Source organism: Eucyclogobius newberryi, unplaced genomic scaffold, assembly GCF_026437365.1.
Source record: "Eucyclogobius newberryi isolate DKJ021-1_F unplaced genomic scaffold, fEucNew1.0.hap1 SCAF_8, whole genome shotgun sequence".
NCBI classification, from domain to species: domain Eukaryota; kingdom Metazoa; phylum Chordata; class Actinopteri; order Gobiiformes; family Gobiidae; genus Eucyclogobius; species Eucyclogobius newberryi.
In genome coordinates this window covers 31,775,180-31,794,256 of record NW_027316500.1, presented here as the reverse complement: position 1 = coordinate 31,794,256, position 19,077 = coordinate 31,775,180, and the positions used below count along the sequence as shown (strand labels likewise).

General features: G+C 49.8%; 1 protein-coding gene across 1 annotated transcript in view; it reads right to left on the bottom strand.

The window, feature by feature from the left end:
- The window catches only part of sanbr (SANT and BTB domain regulator of CSR), a 28,069-nt gene that overhangs the window by 2,285 nt on the left and 6,707 nt on the right, over positions 1-19,077 (bottom strand). The window contains exons 6-16 of the mRNA XM_072437159.1: positions 18,609-18,667; positions 18,294-18,454; positions 16,175-16,261; positions 12,145-12,255; positions 9,774-9,897; positions 9,513-9,662; positions 3,070-3,197; positions 2,359-2,446; positions 2,013-2,045; positions 1,847-1,946; positions 627-712 (exon numbers count right to left, since the gene is read on the bottom strand). Coding sequence (XP_072293260.1) covers positions 627-712; positions 1,847-1,946; positions 2,013-2,045; positions 2,359-2,446; positions 3,070-3,197; positions 9,513-9,662; positions 9,774-9,897; positions 12,145-12,255; positions 16,175-16,261; positions 18,294-18,454; positions 18,609-18,667 — 1,127 coding nt within the window. The remainder of the gene's footprint in view (positions 1-626; positions 713-1,846; positions 1,947-2,012; positions 2,046-2,358; positions 2,447-3,069; positions 3,198-9,512; positions 9,663-9,773; positions 9,898-12,144; positions 12,256-16,174; positions 16,262-18,293; positions 18,455-18,608; positions 18,668-19,077) is intronic.

Here is a 19,077-nt window from a genome sequence, read left to right as displayed (position 1 = left end):
TAACTATAGCATAAAGAAAATGCTAACAAGTTTACCAAAGCATCAGTTTTACCCCAAATCACTAAATCCATTGAATTCTTCTTCCTCTGTGTCACTTCTAAACAACTCCACAAACTCCAGAGGTAGAGGAAGTGCAGATTCTTCTTCTGCGTCACATAAAGCCTAGAGCGCCCTCTTGTGGTTGTCAGTGTGGAAATAACAAATAATATCACATATAAGTCGCTCTGGAGTATAAGTCGCACCCCGGCCAAAACTATGAAAAAAGGTGCAACTTTAGTCCGGAAAATACCGTACGTTTGTTTTAACAATGATGAATTGTGTTGCTTCATAAACTTGTACAGCTTTTTATTATTGGATTAAAATATGAGTACATTAGTGGACAAACATCTGTACTTTTAGTCGTGTTTTGGTCTTTACAATCACTTTTTTTTTTTCAGATTTAGTCATGAAAAATGTATGAAAACTGTCTCGGAACAGAGAGATCATGTGTTTTTACGAGCTCTAATATAAAGCAGAACTTTCTTATCTTTATTACTTTGTCAGAACTGCATTTGGTCCAGTTTGTTGTTTTCTTGACACAGTTTTTGTCTGTTTTTTTGACCCGGTTTTGTCTGCGTTTGACCTACTTTGTCGCTCTTCTCTCTGCGGCTGAAGTTGGGGGACGACAGCTGCTTCTTCAGAGGACGCGGCGTCTTCTTGGCCTTTTTCGCAGCTGGACACAAACGAGAGAGAGTGAGCGTTCTGGAGACACCTGCTGCACAACGCGAGTGAGAGACACCTGCTGGACAACGTGCGTAACTGAGAGACACCTGCTGGACAACGTGCGTAACTGAGAGACACCTGCTGGACAACGTGCGTAACTGAGAGACACCTGCTGGACAACACGCGTAACTGAAAGACACCTGCTGGACAACGCATTGAAAGACACCTGCTGGACAACGCGGGTGAGAGACACCTGCTGGACAACGCGCGTGAGAGACACCTGCTGGACAACGCGCATGAGAGACACCTGATGGACAACGTGCGTGAGAAACACCTGCTGGACATTGCGCGTGAAAGACACCTGCTGGACAACTTGCGTGTAAGGGACACCTGCTGGACGTCGAGCGTAACTGAGAGACACCTGCTGGACATCGAGCGTAACTGAGAGACACCTGCTGGACATTGCGCGTAATTGAGAGACACCTGCTGGACAACACGCGTAATTGAGAGACACCTGCTGGACAACGCGCGTAATTGAGAGACACCTGCTGGACATCGAGCATAACTGAGAGACACCTGCTGGACATTGCGCGTAACTGAGAGACACCTGCTGGACATTGCGCGTAACTGAGTGACACCTGCTGGACAACGCGCGTAATTGAGAGACACCTGCTGGACATCGAGCGTAACTGAGAGACACCTGCTGGACATTGCGCGTAACTGAGAGACACCTGCTGGACATTGCGCGTAACTGAGAGACACCTGCTGGACAACACGCGTAATTGAGAGACACCTGCTGGACAACACGCGTAATTGAGAGACACCTGCTGGACAACGCGCGTAATTGAGAGACACCTGCTGGACATCGAGCATAACTGAGAGACACCTGCTGGACATTGCGCGTAACTGAGTGACACCTGCTGGACAACGCGCGTAATTGAGAGACACCTGCTGGACATCGAGCGTAACTGAGAGACACCTGCTGGACATTGCGCGTAACTGAGAGACACCTGCTGGACATTGCGCGTAACTGAGAGACACCTGCTGGACAACACGCGTAATTGAGAGACACCTGCTGGACAACGCGCGTAAGAGCTCGACTCTCGCCGCTCAAACCGCCGCACGTGCTAATCACAATCCGCACCTTGCTTCTTGTTGAGCTCCTCCTCGTCTCCGACCTCGTCCTCGGTGACCTCTGACCCCGTGGTGCACTCCTCGTCCTCGGACAGAAGACACTGATGCTTCTGGAACAGGAAACACACTGTTACATCGAGTCCATCATCTGCTGAAGGTGAAAGAAACGCTCGTACCAGCTGAAGGCTCCAGTTCTTCAGGAGAGAAAACTAAAACACAGAGAAAAGCAGTTAAACCGGTATAAAAGTAAATATAGTTTTACTCAGAGTCATTTGTAACTCCTCTAAAGGTCACTACATGTTTAGACCTGTTTTAGACCTGTTTTAGACCTGTTTTAGTCCAGTTTTAGTCCAGGTTATAGTTATAGTCCCCATTTAAGACCTGTTTTAGAGCTGCTTTAGTCCATCTTTAGTCCCGGTCCAGTCCCGGTTCAGACCCGGTCCAGTCCCGGTCCAGTCCCGGTTCAGACCCGGTCCAGTCCCGGTCCAGACCCGGTCTAGTCCAGTCCCGGTTCAGACTCACCGTTGGTCCGTCGGCTCGGCTGGGTCCCACCAGAGTTGGCTCCAGCTGAACCTCACAGTCCTGGAGTTTCTCTGTGTTTTCCTCCAGACTGAAACACACACGAAATGAACGAGCGAGACACAAGAGCAGAGGGCCCGCCCCGGTGCAGAGGGGCGTGCCCGCCCCGGTGCGGTGCAGAGGGGCGTGCCCGCCCGGTGCAGAGGGACGTGCCCTCCGGTGTAGAGGGACGTGCCCTCCGGTGTAGAGGGACGTGTGGAGGAGGTCATATTCATGTGCAATACACACGAAAGATAAGATAATCCTTTATTGTCCCACATGGGAAAATAACATGGGAAATTCTCCGTCCATAAAACTGCTGTAAATAAGAGGGTTACTTTTGTTACTATTATTATTATTTATTTATTTTTAACTTTTTATTCAGAACATAAGAGCTTTTCGATTAAGAAATTATTTTTTTTTTTTAAAAGCTTTCTATCAGTCATCTGTTCTTTTACTTCTGTACCTACTTGTGTTGCAACACTGAGATTTCTCCATTGTGGTACAAATAAAGGCTATCTTAAATGTCCACAAACGTTTCAACCCTTTTACTTTCTAGTTTGATGCTCTGTTTTTCGTCACTTTCATGACATCGAGAGGCGACGGTCTTCAACATGTGGCATCAAATAAGTCACGTGACTCACACCCATGAATATTTGCAGCGTGTACTTTTACCTGTCAGCGTTGTTCGGGACAGAAACACACACGGCGTCTCGATGGAGCAGGAGGTCGTTCAGGACTCTGGTCTGAGCCTCGTCTGCGTCGTCAGGGAGACTCACGATGTGGTCCCTCATCCTACAGCCCTGAACCAGAAGAACAAGCACGTGTCATTCATCTGCGTCGTCAGGGAGACTCACGATGTGGTCCCTCATCCTACAGCCCTGAACCAGAAGAACAAGCATGTGTCTTTCATCTGCGTCGTCAGGAAGACTCACGATGTGGTCCCTCATCCTACAACCCTGAATCAGCAGAACAAGCATGTGTCATTCATCTGCGTCGTCAGGGAGACTCACGATGTGGTCCCTCATCCTACAGCCCTGAACCAGAAGAACAAGCACGTGTCATTCATCTGCGTCGTCAGAGAGACTCACGATGTGGTCCCTCATCCTACAGCCCTGAACCAGCAGAACAAGCACGTGTAATTCATCTGCGTCGTCAGGGAGACTCACGATGTGGTCCCTCATCCTACAGCCCTGAACCAGCAGAACAAGCATGTGTCTTTCATCTGCGTCGTCAGGGAGACTCATGATGTGGTCCCTCATCCTACAGCCCTGAACCAGAAGAACAAGCATGTGTCATTCATCTGCGTCGTTAGGGAGACTCACGATGTGGTCCCTCATCCTACAACCCTGAATCAGCAGAACAAGCATGTGTCTTTCATCTGCGTCGTCAGGAAGACTCACGATGTGGTCCCTCATCCTACAGCCCTGAACCAGAAGAACAAGCACGTGTCATTCATCTGCGTCGTCAGGAAGACTCACGATGTGGTCCCTCATCCTACAACCCTGAATCAGCAGAACAAGCATGTGTCATTCATCTGCGTCGTCAGGGAGACTCACGATGTGGTCCCTCATCCTACAGCCCTGAACCAGAAGAACAAGCACGTGTCATTCATCTGCGTCGTCAGAGAGACTCACGATGTGGTCCCTCATCCTACAGCCCTGAACCAGCAGAACAAGCACGTGTCATTCATCTGCGTCGTCAGGGAGACTCACGATGTGGTCCCTCATCCTACAGCCCTGAACCAGAAGAACAAGCATGTGTCATTCATCTGCGTCGTCAGGGAGACTCACGATGTGGTCCCTCATCCTACAGCCCTGAACCAGCAGAACAAGCATGCGTCATTCGTCTGCGTCGTCAGGGAGACTCACGATGTGGTCCCTCATCCTACAGCCCTGAACCAGAAGAACAAGCACGTGTAATTCATCTGCGTCGTCAGGGAGACTCACGATGTGGTCCCTCATCCTACAGCCCTGAACCAGCAGAACAAGCATGTGTCTTTCATCTGCGTCGTCAGGGAGACTCATGATGTGGTCCCTCATCCTACAGCCCTGAACCAGCAGAACAAGCATGTGTCATTCGTCTGCGTCGTCAGGAAGACTCACGATGTGGTCCCTCATCCTACAGCCCTGAACCAGCAGAACAAGCATGTGTCATTCATCTGCGTCGTCAGGGAGACTCACGATATGGTCCCTCATCCTACAACCCTGAATCAGCAGAACAAGCATGTGTCATTCATCTGCATCGTCGGAGAGACTCACAATGTGGTCCCTCATCCTACAGCCCTGAACCAGAAGAACAAGCATGTTTCATTCATCTGCGTCGTCAGGGAGACTCACGATGTGGTCCCTCATCCTACAGCCCTGAACCAGCAGAACAAGCATGTGTCATTCATCTGCGTCGTTAGGGAGACTCACGATGTGGTCCCTCATCCTACAGCCCTGAACCAGCAGAACAAGCACGTGTCATTCATCTGCGTCGTTAGGGAGACTCACGATGTGGTCCCTCATCCTACAGCCCTGAACCAGAAGAACAAGCACGTGTCATTCATCTGCGTCGTCAGGGAGACTCACGATGTGGTCCCTCATCCTACAGCCCTGAACCAGCAGAACAAGCATGTGTCATTCATCTGCGTCGTCAGGGAGACTCACGATGTGGTCCCTCATCCTACAGCCCTGAACCAGAAGAACAAGCATGTGTCATTCATCTGCGTCGTTAGGGAGACTCACGATGTGGTCCCTCATCCTACAACCCTGAATCAGCAGAACAAGCATGTGTCTTTCATCTGCGTCGTCAGGAAGACTCACGATGTGGTCCCTCATCCTACAACCCTGAACCAGAAGAACAAGCACGTGTCATTCATCTGCGTCGTCAGAGAGACTCACGATGTGGTCCCTCATCCTACAGCTCTGAACCAGAAGAACAAGCACGTGTCATTCATCTGCGTCGTCAGAGAGACTCACGATGTGGTCCCTCATCCTACAGCCCTGAACCAGAAGAACAAGCACGTGTCATTCATCTGCGTCGTCAGAGAGACTCACGATGTGGTCCCTCATCCTACAGCTCTGAACCAGTAGAACAAGCATGTGTCATTCATCTGCGTCGTCAGGGAGACTCACGATGTGGTCCCTCATCCTACAGCCCTGAACCAGAAGAACAAGCACGTGTCATTCATCTGCGTCGTCAGGGAGACTCACGATGTGGTCCCTCATCCTACAGCCCTGAACCAGCAGAACAAGCATGCGTTATTCATCTGCGTCGTCAGGGAGACTCACGATGTGGTCCCTCATCCTACAGCCCTGAACCAGCAGAACAAGCATGTGTCATTCATCTGCGTCGTCAGGGAGACTCACGATGTGGTCCCTCATCCTACAGCCCTGAACCAGCAGAACAAGCATGCGTCATTCGTCTGCGTCGTCAGGGAGACTCACGATGTGGTCCCTCATCCTACAGCCCTGAACCAGCAGAACAAGCATGTGTCATTCGTCTGCGTCGTCAGGAAGACTCACGATGTGGTCCCTCATCCTACAGCCCTGAACCAGCAGAACAAGCATGCGTCATTCGTCTGCGTCGTCAGGGAGACTCACGATGTGGTCCCTCATCCTACAGCCCTGAACCAGCAGAACAAGCATGCGTCATTCGTCTGCGTCGTCAGGAAGACTCACGATGTGGTCCCTCATCCTACAGCCCTGAACCAGCAGAACAAGCATGTGTCATTCATCTGCGTCGTCAGGGAGACTCACGATGTGGTCCCTCATCCTACAGCCCTGAACCAGCAGAACAAGCATGCGTCATTCGTCTGCGTCGTCAGGGAGACTCACGATGTGGTCCCTCATCCTACAGCCCTGAACCAGCAGAACAAGCATGTGTCATTCATCTGCGTCGTCAGGGAGACTCACGATGTGGTCCCTCATCCTACAGCCCTGAACCAGCAGAACAAGCATGCGTCATTCGTCTGCGTCGTCAGGAAGACTCACGATGTGGTCCCTCATCCTACAGCCCTGAACCAGCAGAACAAGCATGTGTCATTCATCTGCGTCGTCAGGGAGACTCACGATGTGGTCCCTCATCCTACAGCCCTGAACCAGCAGAACAAGCATGTGTCATTCATCTGCGTCGTCAGGGAGACTCACGATGTGGTCCCTCATCCTACAGCCCTGAACCAGCAGAACAAGCATGCGTCATTCGTCTGCGTCGTCAGGGAGACTCACGATGTGGTCCCTCATCCTACAGCCCTGAACCAGCAGAACAAGCATGTGTCATTCGTCTGCGTCGTCAGGGAGACTCACGATGTGGTCCCTCATCCTACAGCCCTGAACCAGCAGAACAAGCATGTGTCATTCGTCTGCGTCGTCAGGGAGACTCACGATGTGGTCCCTCATCCTACAGCCCTGAACCAGCAGAACAAGCATGTGTCATGGACCAGAGGAGGAGTGAAACACAGTACAAGAGGAAAGGATGTCAAATACAGATAGTTTTTGGGATTTATACTTTCATTTAGTACATTAACAGTGGACACGTTTTACTTTTACTTCACAACAATGATAGCAGATATTTGTACTTTTGAGTCCAGTTAAAAGGAGCGGTGGAGCAGAAAGCACAGATATGTTGTTATACTATTTTACCGTTGGTTTGTCTGTGAATCCGTTCCTGCCGTTGAGCCTCTGCAGACGTTAATGCTACGTGATGGGCTGTTCAAAGGGATCTCTTCTGTCACGCCCCCAAAGACCCCTGTGGTCAGGAGGGACCAGTGGACTTACAGAGATCTGTTTGTTTCAGGTCGTTAGCAGCTAATGCTCATGCTAATGGCTATGCTAATAAACGTTAGCCTACTTCAGACAGTTTTAAGGAGCCTCATGTCCAACTGGGTGTTATATTTTAGTTTTGAGGGCGTGTCCGGTGCAGGGGGCGTGTCCGGTGCAGAGGGTGTGTCCAGTGCAGAGGGCGTGTCCGGTGCAGAGGGCGTGTCCGGTGCAGGGAGCGTGTCCGGTGCAGAGGGCGTGTCCGGTGCAGAGGGCGTGTCCGGTGCAGAGGGCGTGTCCGGTGCAGAGGGCGTGCCCGGTGCAGAGGGCGTGCCCGGTGCAGAGGGAGTGTCCGGTGCAGAGGGAGTGTCCGTGCAGCGGGCGTGTCAGATGCAGAGGGCGTGTCAGATGCAGAGGGCGTGTCCGGTGCAGAAGGCGTGTCCGGTGCAGAGGGGCGTGTCCAGTGCGTGTCCGGTGCAGAGGGCGTGTCAGATGCAGAGGGCGTGTCCGGTGCAGAAGGCGTGTCCGGTGCAGAGGGGCGTGTCCAGTGCGTGTCCGGTGCAGAGGGCGTGTCCGGTGCAGAGGGCGTGTCCGGTGCAGAGGGCGTGTCCAGTGCATGTCCGGTGCAGAGGGCGTGTCCGGTGCAGAGGGCATGTCCGGTGCAGAGGGCATGTCCGGTGCAGAGGGCATGTCCGGTGCAGAGGGCGTGTCCGGTGCAGAGGGCGTGTCCAGTGCGTGTCCGGTGCAGAGGGCGTGTCCGGTGCAGAGGGCGTGTCCAGTGCATGTCCGGTGCAGAGGGCGTGTCCGGTGCAGAGGGCATGTCCGGTGCAGAGGGCATGTCCGGTGCAGAGGGCATGTCCGGTGCAGAGGGCGTGTCCGGTGCAGAGGGCGTGTCCAGTGCGTGTCCGGTGCAGAGGGCGTGTCCGGTGCAGAGGGCGTGTCCGGTGCAGAGGGCGTGTCCAGTGCAGAGGGCGTGTCCAGTGCGTGTCCGGTGCAGAGGGCGTGTCCGGTGCAAAGGGCGTGTCCGGTGCAGAGGGCGTGTCCAGTGCATGTCCGGTGCAGAGGGCGTGTCCGGTGCAGAGGGCATGTCCGGTGCAGAGGGCATGTCCGGTGCAGAGGGCGTGTCCGGTGCAGAGGGCGTGTCCAGTGCGTGTCCGGTGCAGAGGGCGTGTCCGGTGCAGAGGGCGTGTCCGGTGCAGAGGGCGTGTCCAGTGCAGAGGGCGTGTCCAGTGCGTGTCCGGTGCAGAGGGCGTGTCCGGTGCAGAGGGCGTGTCCGGTGCAGAGGGCGTGTCCAGTGCATGTCCGGTGCAGAGGGCGTGTCCGGTGCAGAGGGCATGTCCGGTGCAGAGGGCATGTCCGGTGCAGAGGGCGTGTCCGGTGCAGAGGGCGTGTCCAGTGCGTGTCCGGTGCAGAGGGCGTGTCCGGTGCAGAGGGCGTGTCCGGTGCAGAGGGCGTGTCCAGTGCAGAGGGCGTGTCCAGTGCAGAGGGCGTGTCCGGTGCAGAGGGAGTGTCCGTGCAGCGGGCGTGTCAGATGCAGAGGGCGTGTCAGATGCAGAGGGCGTGTCCGGTGCAGAAGGCGTGTCCGGTGCAGAGGGGCGTGTCCAGTGCGTGTCCGGTGCAGAGGGCGTGTCCGGTGCAGAGGGCGTGTCCGGTGCAGAGGGCGTGTCCAGTGCATGTCCGGTGCAGAGGGCGTGTCCGGTGCAGAGGGCGTGTCCGGTGCAGAGGGCGTGTCCAGTGCATGTCCGGTGCAGAGGGCGTGTCCGGTGCAGAGGGCGTGTCCGGTGCATGTCCGGTGCAGAGGGCATGTCCGGTGCAGAGGGCATGTCCGGTGCAGAGGGCGTGTCCGGTGCAGAGGGCGTGTCCAGTGCGTGTCCGGTGCAGAGGGCGTGTCCGGTGCAGAGGGCGTGTCCGGTGAAGAGGGCGTGTCCGGTGCAGAGGGCGTGTCCGGTGCAGAGGGCGTGTCCGGTGCAGAGGGCGTGTCCGGTGCAGAGGGCGTGTCCAGTGCGTGTCCGGTGCAGAGGGCGTGTCCGGTGCAGAGGGCGTGTCCGGTGAAGAGGGCGTGTCCGGTGCAGAGGGCGTGTCCGGTGCAGAGGGCGTGTCCAGTGCGTGTCTGGTGCTTGGACTTGCACGTTCCTGGTTTGTGTCACTTGTTTCGAGTCGTAGATGTCACAAACTGTAACTTGCTCCCGATCCTTTTTCAACTTGACAACCAGAAAACTCTTGAGAAAACTCCTCCCCAAACGCGAGCGCAGCATTTATAAACCACAAACCGGAGGAGGGCGGTTTACCATTACGCCATTACCGTTCATCGTGACCGCGCACACACTCGGCCGCATGCGTTCGACCCACGTCACCCCGTCTCTCCCGCGGGCGTACCTTGGGCATGCCGGTGGGGTCGAACCTCAGGACCCTCTGGTTGCAGCACGGGTAAACGCCAGCTCCGTGCCCGCCTTTCTCCGCCGCGCCCGGATACTGCACGCTGTCGGGGTGATACCGGCACTGGGTCAGCTCCGAGCACATGAACACCTGAGAAAACACGGGACATGACGTAGGCGTAGGCGTAGCTCTAAAATGGACTCGCCGGGCACACAAAGACCCTCATCCTCGCGTAATGGTTTGACCGGTCCAGTCGCTCACCTGTTGGCAGCGCGAGCAGGTCAAGTGGTTGATGGTTCCCCAGAGTCTCCAGTAAACCAGGACCCAGGACTTCAGCTCCTCAAACTGGTCTGACAGGAACTCGTTGACGTCCCAGCTCTTCTGTCTGAAACACGAGTTACAGCAAACGATTCCTCTACTGTGACGTTCATGTTTTAATGATAAGATTCTGTTCAAAGCTCACGTTATAACGACAAAAAGACTGGAACAAACTCATGAAAAGAAAGACTCACATGTGTTTCTGAGCGTGTTTTATACAGGTCTAAACTAGTGTTATCTTATGCAGAATTAGACAGGATATTTGGTTGTTTGTGGAGGAAGTTATGACTTAAATTTGCAGCTTTTGCCATTTGATGATTGTGTCCGTGAAAATTGCGTTTCAACTCATTGCAATTCAACTCGAGAGCAGAACTTCTGATTTCTTCGAGTATCAACCCTTTTCATGTTTACTTTGATTCTGTTTTCCCTGACTCGCAGCGAGAAGCATGTGACGTCTGCGACACGTGACCACACATACAGTAGGTCACGTGACTCAAACATTGATATGATGTTTATTTCGGTTGGGTAAAACAAATTACTTCATACATTTCTTTCCATAAAACAAAATCAAGCGAAAAGGTGTCGGCTGAAGCCACAAGACAGACTTCATAAATACATGATTGACTCTCCTTATATATTCTTAATATTCTTAATAAATTATTGACTTAAGTCGACCGCTTGGACAGAAAAACTATTATTTCTTACATTGTTCACATTACATCGGGTGTAGATGATGTCATGATTTAGAGTTAACCTCATGTGGGTGTAGATGATGTCATGATTTAGAGTTAACCTGATGTGGGTGTAGATGATGTCATGATTTAGAGTTAACCTGATGTGGGTGTAGATGATGTCATGATTTAGAGTTAACCTGATGTGGGTGTAGATGATGTCATGATTTAGAGTTAACCTGATGTGGGTGTAGATGATGTCATGATTTAGAGTTAACCTGATGTGGGTGTAGATGATGTCATGATTTAGAGTTAACCTGATGTGGGTGTAGATGATGTCATGATTTAGAGTTAACCTGATGTGGGTGTAGATGATGTCATGATTTAGAGTTAACCTCATGTGGGTGTAGATGATGTCATGATTTAGAGTTAACCTCATGTGGGTGTAGATGATGTCATGATTTAGACTTAACCTGATGTGGGTGTAGATGATGTCATGATTTAGAGTTAACCTCATGTGGGTGTAGATGATGTCATGATTTAGACTTAACCTGATGTGGGTGTAGATGATGTCATGATTTAGAGTTAACCTCATGTGGGTGTAGATGATGTCATGATTTAGAGTTAACCTGATGTGGGTGTAGATGATGTCATGATTTAGAGTTAACCTGATGTGGGTGTAGATGATGTCATGATTTAGACTTAACCTGATGTGGGTGTAGATGATGTCATGATTTAGAGTTAACCTCATGTGGGTGTAGATGATGTCATGATTTAGAGTTAACCTGATGTGGGTGTAGATGATGTCATGATTTAGAGTTAACCTGATGTGGGTGTAGATGATGTCATGATTTAGAGTTAACCTGATGTGGGTGTAGATGATGTCATGATTTAGACTTAACCTGATGTGGGTGTAGATGATGTCATGATTTAGAGTTAACCTCATGTGGGTGTAGATGATGTCATGATTTAGACTTAACCTGATGTGGGTGTAGATGATGTCATGATTTAGACTTAACCTGATGTGGGTGTAGATGATGTCATGATTTAGACTTAACCTGATGTGGGTGTAGATGATGTCATGATTTAGACTTAACCTGATGTGGGTGTAGATGATGTCATGATTTAGACTTAACCTGATGTGGGTGTAGATGATGTCATGATTTAGACTTAACCTGATGTGGGTGTAGATGATGTCATGATTTAGACTTAACCTGATGTGGGTGTAGATGATGTCATGATTTAGACTTAACCTGATGTGGGTGTAGATGATGTCATGATTTAGACTTAACCTGATGTGGGTGTAGATGATGTCATGATTTAGACTTAACCTGATGTGGGTGTAGATGATGTCATGATTTAGAGTTAACCTGATGTGGGTGTAGATGATGTCATGATTTAGAGTTAACCTGATGTGGGTGTAGATGATGTCATGATTTAGACTTAACCTGATGTGGGTGTAGATGATGTCATGATTTAGACTTAACCTGATGTGGGTGTAGATGATGTCATGATTTAGAGTTAACCTGATGTGGGTGTAGATGATGTCATGATTTAGAGTTAACCTGATGTGGGTGTAGATGATGTCATGATTTAGAGTTAACCTGATGTGGGTGTAGATGATGTCATGATTTAGAGTTAACCTGATGTGGGTGTAGATGATGTCTCCTCGTTGGTCCACGTTGATCTTCCCGAGGACACAGGAAATCTTCCTCTCAGTCTCTCTGGTGAGCAGCTTCAGGCAAAGGCCACACCTGAGAAAGACACAAGTCAACACTGCAGAGACCAGAGACCACCGAGACCACCGAGATCACAGAGACCCCGGGGGGGTCTCGGGGGGGGGGGTCTCAGTGGACCAGGCACTTTCAATCTCAGGAGTTTATCTGACTTACACAGTCCAACACGGCTGTGAATTTAGAATAAGGAATGTGGAAAAATATGCACATCCTCAGCTAACTGACTGATCTAATTATTCTTATTTCTATATAATCATTATTAGGCCCAAGCATCACAAGCTGGCGAGTGGCCTATTAGTTCCGTAAGGCCGGAACTAATAGGCCACTTCCAAACACTCACTAACGCACTCCTTCACTCATGCACGCCCCGTGCATACTAATTAGTAGAAGGAAAATGGAACATTACCGTTGTAAACGGGCGAAGCCCGTGCAAAAGTGCAGAAGTGCTAAAAAAAATGTATTGTTTATGATATTTGAAAAAATGGAAACATTGTTTTCGCATCGGAATATTCTTCTTATTTCTTTCTTTCTTCTCGGGACCAACCCCCCCCATTTTTCACCCAGTGAATATTGACGAAAAGAAGTCAAAATAAAATTGCTTTTTGATGGTAAAAAAAGGGGAGAAGATTTGACAGCGTCACAGATTCAGCAGTAGATGTAATAAAAGGACAATTGGGGCGCGTTAGCGCCCCCTCCTCTTGCGGCGTGGCGAGGGCCGATGATTGCCGCTTGCGGCTATTATTAGGCCCGAGCGCCACAAGCTGGCGAGAGGCCTATTAATCTCGTAAGGCCGTGCGAAGCACGGCTGCGAAAGTGCGCACGTAGTGCGCACGAAATCGAGCGCGAAGCGCTCGCCCACTTCCAAACACTCACTAACGCACTCCTCCACTCATGCACGCCCCGTGCATACTAATTAGTTGTAGGAAAATGGAACATTACCGTTGTAAACGGGCGAAGCCCGTGCAAAAGTTCGCACTAAACGAGCACTTTACATTGGGATGACGACCGCGAAGCGGTCGTCATCCCCATATAAAGCACTCATTTGCGCTAAGTAGCTCACGAATACGTTCCCCATCTCTTGCATGTTCCGTGCATATAAGCATGTAATGCAAAAATTGAACATTATTACTGTATAGAGGGCCAAAAACACAAAGTGGGCGGAGCCCACTCAAAATTATCGAAAGTACCCGTCAGTGACCAGGGACCCACACCATGAGGTAGGAAAGCGCGAGCGCTTTCCGAAAATGTATAGTTTATGATATTTGAAAAATGGGAAACATTGTTTTCGCATCGGAATATTATTCTTTCTTTCTTTCTTTCTTTCTTTCTTCTTCTCGGGACCAACCCCCCTATTTTTCACCCAGTGAACATTGACGAAAAGTCACAAAAATTTGCACACCTCTAAAAATCGTGCCTCTCTACATTCTGGCTATTTCCCTTTTCTAAAATAAAAAAAATTGGCGCGTCAGCGCCACCAAATGTACCAAAAATGCATTGAGAGATGGGAAATGACCCAAAAAAAATCTGATCGTAGAATCATGAAATTTGGCGCAGAGGTAGATGGTGACAAGAGAAGTAAAAAATATTATTACGGCAACGCCGTCCCCCCAACCAAATGTCGGCCATATTGCTTCAAAAATGGCTAAACATGACTTCGGAGTTTTTCCAAACGTCGTACTTTTACGAACTCCTCCCAGGGCGTTGGCCCTAAAAAGCTGAAATTTGGTGAAAATGCTACTGAGGAGTGGGACATCAAAAGTTATCCAAATTACATTGATACCTCTCACGGTCTCTGTGCGGCGAAGCCGCAAACTGTAACTAAAATTTCAGAAATCTCCCATATTTAAAATTTCTGCCGTTTGCGCAGATAAAGTCCGAATTGCATCAAATTAGAATCAGTTGTTAAACTCTTTGCCCTAAACCTACTTGAAGTGAAATTAATTAATTTGGCGCGACAGCGCCCCCTATAGATTTTATATGGAGGTTAAATGTTTAGTTTTGCGAAATTATCTGAAATTTGACACACAACTCAATTTTAGCATCCCCATCAAAAAAGTCAATGAGACCCATGTCATAATTGTTATGGCGTTGCCGTAACGATGACCCAAACCTTTCATGTTATTCCAATGGGGAAATCGCCAGAACATGTTTACACTTTAGACTTTCACAAACTCCTCCCCCTCAGGGCGTCAGCCCTATTAACCTGAAATTTAGTGAGACTCATCTTCAGGACCATCAAAAGTTATCCACATTTTCATTCAAAGAGTCACGGTGTCTGTGCGGCAAAGCCGCACATTTTGCCAAGAATTCAAAATAAAATAGCTTTTTGATGGTAAAACAAAGGGGAGAAGATGTGACAGCGTCACAGATTCAGCAGTAGGCGTAATAAAAGGACAATTGGGGCGCGTTAGCGCCCCCTCCTCTTGCGGCGTGGCGGCGGTGTGGCGGCGGCGTGGCGAGGGCCGATCATTGCCGCTTGCGGCTATATTTATTCTTATTTCTATTATTATAATCATTATTAGGCCCAAGCATCACAAGTTGGCGAGAGGTCTATTAGTTCCATAAGGCCGTAGTCCAAACACTCACTAACGCGCTCCTCCACTCATGCACACCCCGTGCATACTAATTAGTAGTAGGAAAATTAACCTTAACCTAATTTTTAAAAATTACTGCCGCATCATCATCATGATGATGATGATCATGATCATCATCATCATCATCATCATCATCATCATCATTTTCATCTCATTGATTTATTTTTATTTTATGGATTTATAAATGAATTTATAGATGTATTCACCTATTTTATTTATCTATATATTTTTTTGATCCTTAATTTATGTATTTCATTATTTTCTTAATCACCATCTTTGTTTGTAATTATTCAATGTATTTTAATTTATTTGAGTGTATTTAAATGTTATTTTAGTGATTGATTTTTCTGGTTTTAGGAACAGGGGGATATAAAGGTAAATATCCAATTACAGTTCATTTCTAGATGTATATTTTGACGTGGCCAAACATTTTAACTAAAAACACTTTAAATAAAATAAAAGATGTCGGCTGGAAGCCACTGGGGGCGCTCTAACATGTATGAAATGCGGTCCCTCACCTGGACAGAGTGTCTAAAGTGTGGGTCCCTCACCTGTACAGAGTGTCTAAAGTGTGGGTCCCTCACCTGTACAGAGTGTCTAAAGTGTGGGTCCCTCACCTGTACAGAGTGTCTAAAGTGTGGGTCCCTCACCTGTACAGAGTGTCTAAAGTGTGGGTCCCTCACCTGTACAGAGTGTCTAAAGTGTGGGTCCCTCACCTGTACAGAGTGTCTAAAGTGTGGGTCCCTCACCTGTACAGAGTGTCTAAAGTGTGGGTCCCTCACCTGTACAGAGTGTCTAAAGTGTGGGTCCCTCACCTGTACAGAGTGTCTAAAGTGTGGGTCCCTCACCTGTACAGCGTGTCTAAAGTGTGGGTCCCTCACCTGTACAGAGTGTCTAAAGTGTGGGTCCCTCACCTGTACAGAGTGTCTAAAGTGTGGGTCCCTCACCTGTACAGCGTGTCTAAAGTGTGGGTCCCTCACCTGTACAGAGTGTCTAAAGTGTGGGTCCCTCACCTGTACAGAGTGTCTAAAGTGTGGGTCCCTCACCTGTACAGAGTGTCTAAAGTGTGGGTCCCTCACCTGTACAGCGTGTCTAAAGTGTGGGTCCCTCACCTGTACAGAGTGTCTAAAGTGTGGGTCCCTCACCTGTACAGAGTGTCTAAAGTGTGGGTCCCTCACCTGTACAGCGTGTCTAAAGTGTGGGTCCCTCACCTGTACAGAGTGTCTAAAGTGTGGGTCCCTCACCTGTACAGAGTGTCTAAAGTGTGGGTCCCTCACCTGTACAGAGTGTCTAAAGTGTGGGTCCCTCACCTGTACAGAGTGTCTAAAGTGTGGGTCCCTCACCTGTACAGCCTGGAGGCGTTTCCAGGTGAGTCTCTGTTTTTACAAAGTGGATCAAACAGACGCTCGATCTTCTTTTGGAACAGCTTACTGCAATCACGACAAAGCAACACGTTTAGTTCACGTGCGATCACATCACGTGCGATCACATCACACGCGATCACATTACGTCACGTGCGATCATATCATGTGCGATCACGTCACGTGCGATCACATCACGTCACGTGCGATCACATCACGTGCGATCACGTCACGTGCGATCACATCACGTCACGTGCGATCACATCACGTGCGATCACGTCACGTGCGATCACGTCACGTGCGATCACGTCACGTCACGTGCGATCACATCACGTGCGATCACGTCACGTGCGATCACATCACGTCACGTGCGATCACATCACGTGCGATCGCATCACGTGCGATCACATCACGTGCGATCACATCACGTGCGATCACATCACGTCACGTGCGATCACGTCACGTGCGATCACATCACGTCACGTGCGATCACGTCACGTGCGATCACGTCACGTGCGATCACGTCACGTGCGATCACTTCACGTGCGATCACTTCACGTGCGATCACTTCACGTGCGATCACGTCACGTGCGATCACTTCACGTGCGATCACTTCACGTGCGATCACTTCACGTGCGATCACTTCACGTGCGATCACGTCACGTCACGTGCGATCACATCATGTCACGCGATCACATCATGTCACGTGCGATCACATCACGTCACGTGCGATCACATCACGTGCGATCACATCACGTGCGATCACATCACGTCACGTGCGATCACATCACGTGCGATCACGTCACGTGCGATCACGTCACGTGCGATCACGTCACGTGCGATCACGTCACGTCACGTGCGATCACATCACGTGCGATCACGTCACGTGCGATCACGTCACGTCACGTGCGATCACATCATGTCACGCGATCACATCATGTCACGTGCGATCACATCACGTCACGTGCGATCACATCACGTGCGATCACATCACGTGCGATCACATCACGTCACGTGCGATCACATCACGTGCGATCACGTCACGTGCGATCACGTCACGTGCGATCACGTCACGTGCGATCACGTCACGTCACGTGCGATCACATCACGTGCGATCACGTCACGTGCGATCACATCACGTCACGTGCGATCACATCACGTGCGATCGCATCACGTGCGATCGCATCACGTGCGATCACATCACGTGCGATCACATCACGTGCGATCACATCACGTCACGTGCGATCACGTCACGTGCGATCACATCACGTCACGTGCGATCACGTCACGTGCGATCACGTCACGTGCGATCACTTCACGTGCGATCACTTCACGTGCGATCACGTCACGTGCGATCACGTCACGTGCGATCACTTCACGTGCGATCACTTCACGTGCGATCACTTCACGTGCGATCACGTCACGTGCGATCACATCATGTCACGTGCGATCACATCACGTCACGTGCGATCACATCACGTCACGTGCGATCACATCACGTGCGATCACATCACGTGCGATCACATCACGTGCGATCACATCACGTGCAATCACATCACGTGCGATCACATCACGTGCAATCACATCACGTGCAATCACATCACGTGCGATCACATCACGTGCAATCACATCACGTGCGATCACATCACGTGCAATCACATCACGTGCAATCACATCACGTGCAATCACATCACGTGCGATCACTTCACGTGCGTTCACGTCACGTGCGTTCACGTCACGTGCGTTCACGTCACGTGCGATCACATCACGTCACGTGCGATCACATCACGTCACGTGCAATCACATCACGTGCAATCACATCACGTGCGATCACTTCACGTGCGATCACTTCACGTGCGTTCACGTCACGTGCGATCACATCACGTCACGTGCGATCACATCACGTCACGTGCGATCACATCACGTGCGATCACATCACGTGCGATCACATCACGTGCAATCACATCACGTGCAATCACATCACGTGCGATCACATCACGTGCGATCACATCACGTGCGATCACATCACGTGCGATCACATCACGTGCAATCACATCACGTGCGATCACATCACGTGTGATCACATCGGAGCTTTCCTGACCTCTTGAACTTGTCCTTCTTGTCACGGATGTCGTCGGCCTCGTTGTGGCTGAACTGATCGGACACGCGCGAGGCCAAGTTACTGTTGATGCAGTTCATGTTGCAGGGCGTCGCCACGATGGCGCTCATGTGTTTGTGACAGTACTGGATGCACTCCTCCACCTGCCGCACACAAGGACGCAAACTTAGACACGCACTTCTGAAGGACGCGCACTTCTGAAGGACGCGCACTTCTGAAGGACGCGCACTTCTGAAGGACGCGCACTTGAGTTGTGATTTAAATATTTAAGATTTAAAGATGAACCACGGGACTCACCAAAGTCTCCATCTTCAGGAACTCAGACGAGATTAGGATGGAGATCACGTTACTGGGTTCTGCAACAGACAAACACCAGGAGTGTGACCCCCACACACAGAAGAAGTATGTGAAGCTCATATTTATGCCTAACATAAAGTAAGAAGACGACATACGCATTAAAATCTGGACCTGAACACTCTAAACTAAATACAGTATAATTTTTATTACACATGTTCAGTCATTTTAGATTTATTAGACATTATTAAGTATTGATATTGGCTGACGCAATAATCAACAAGCCGAATTTATCGCAATAAGAAATGTACTGTTTTTAAGAATTTAAACATTACAAAGGTTTTATCAAGGCTTGGACATATTTGTTTTACTATAATTGAAGTTATTGTGTCAGAAAGGATGTCCCAACTGCAGCACTCAACAGACATTGCCGCAAAAATGTCCAATATTTGGCAGTGTTAAATATCAGGTA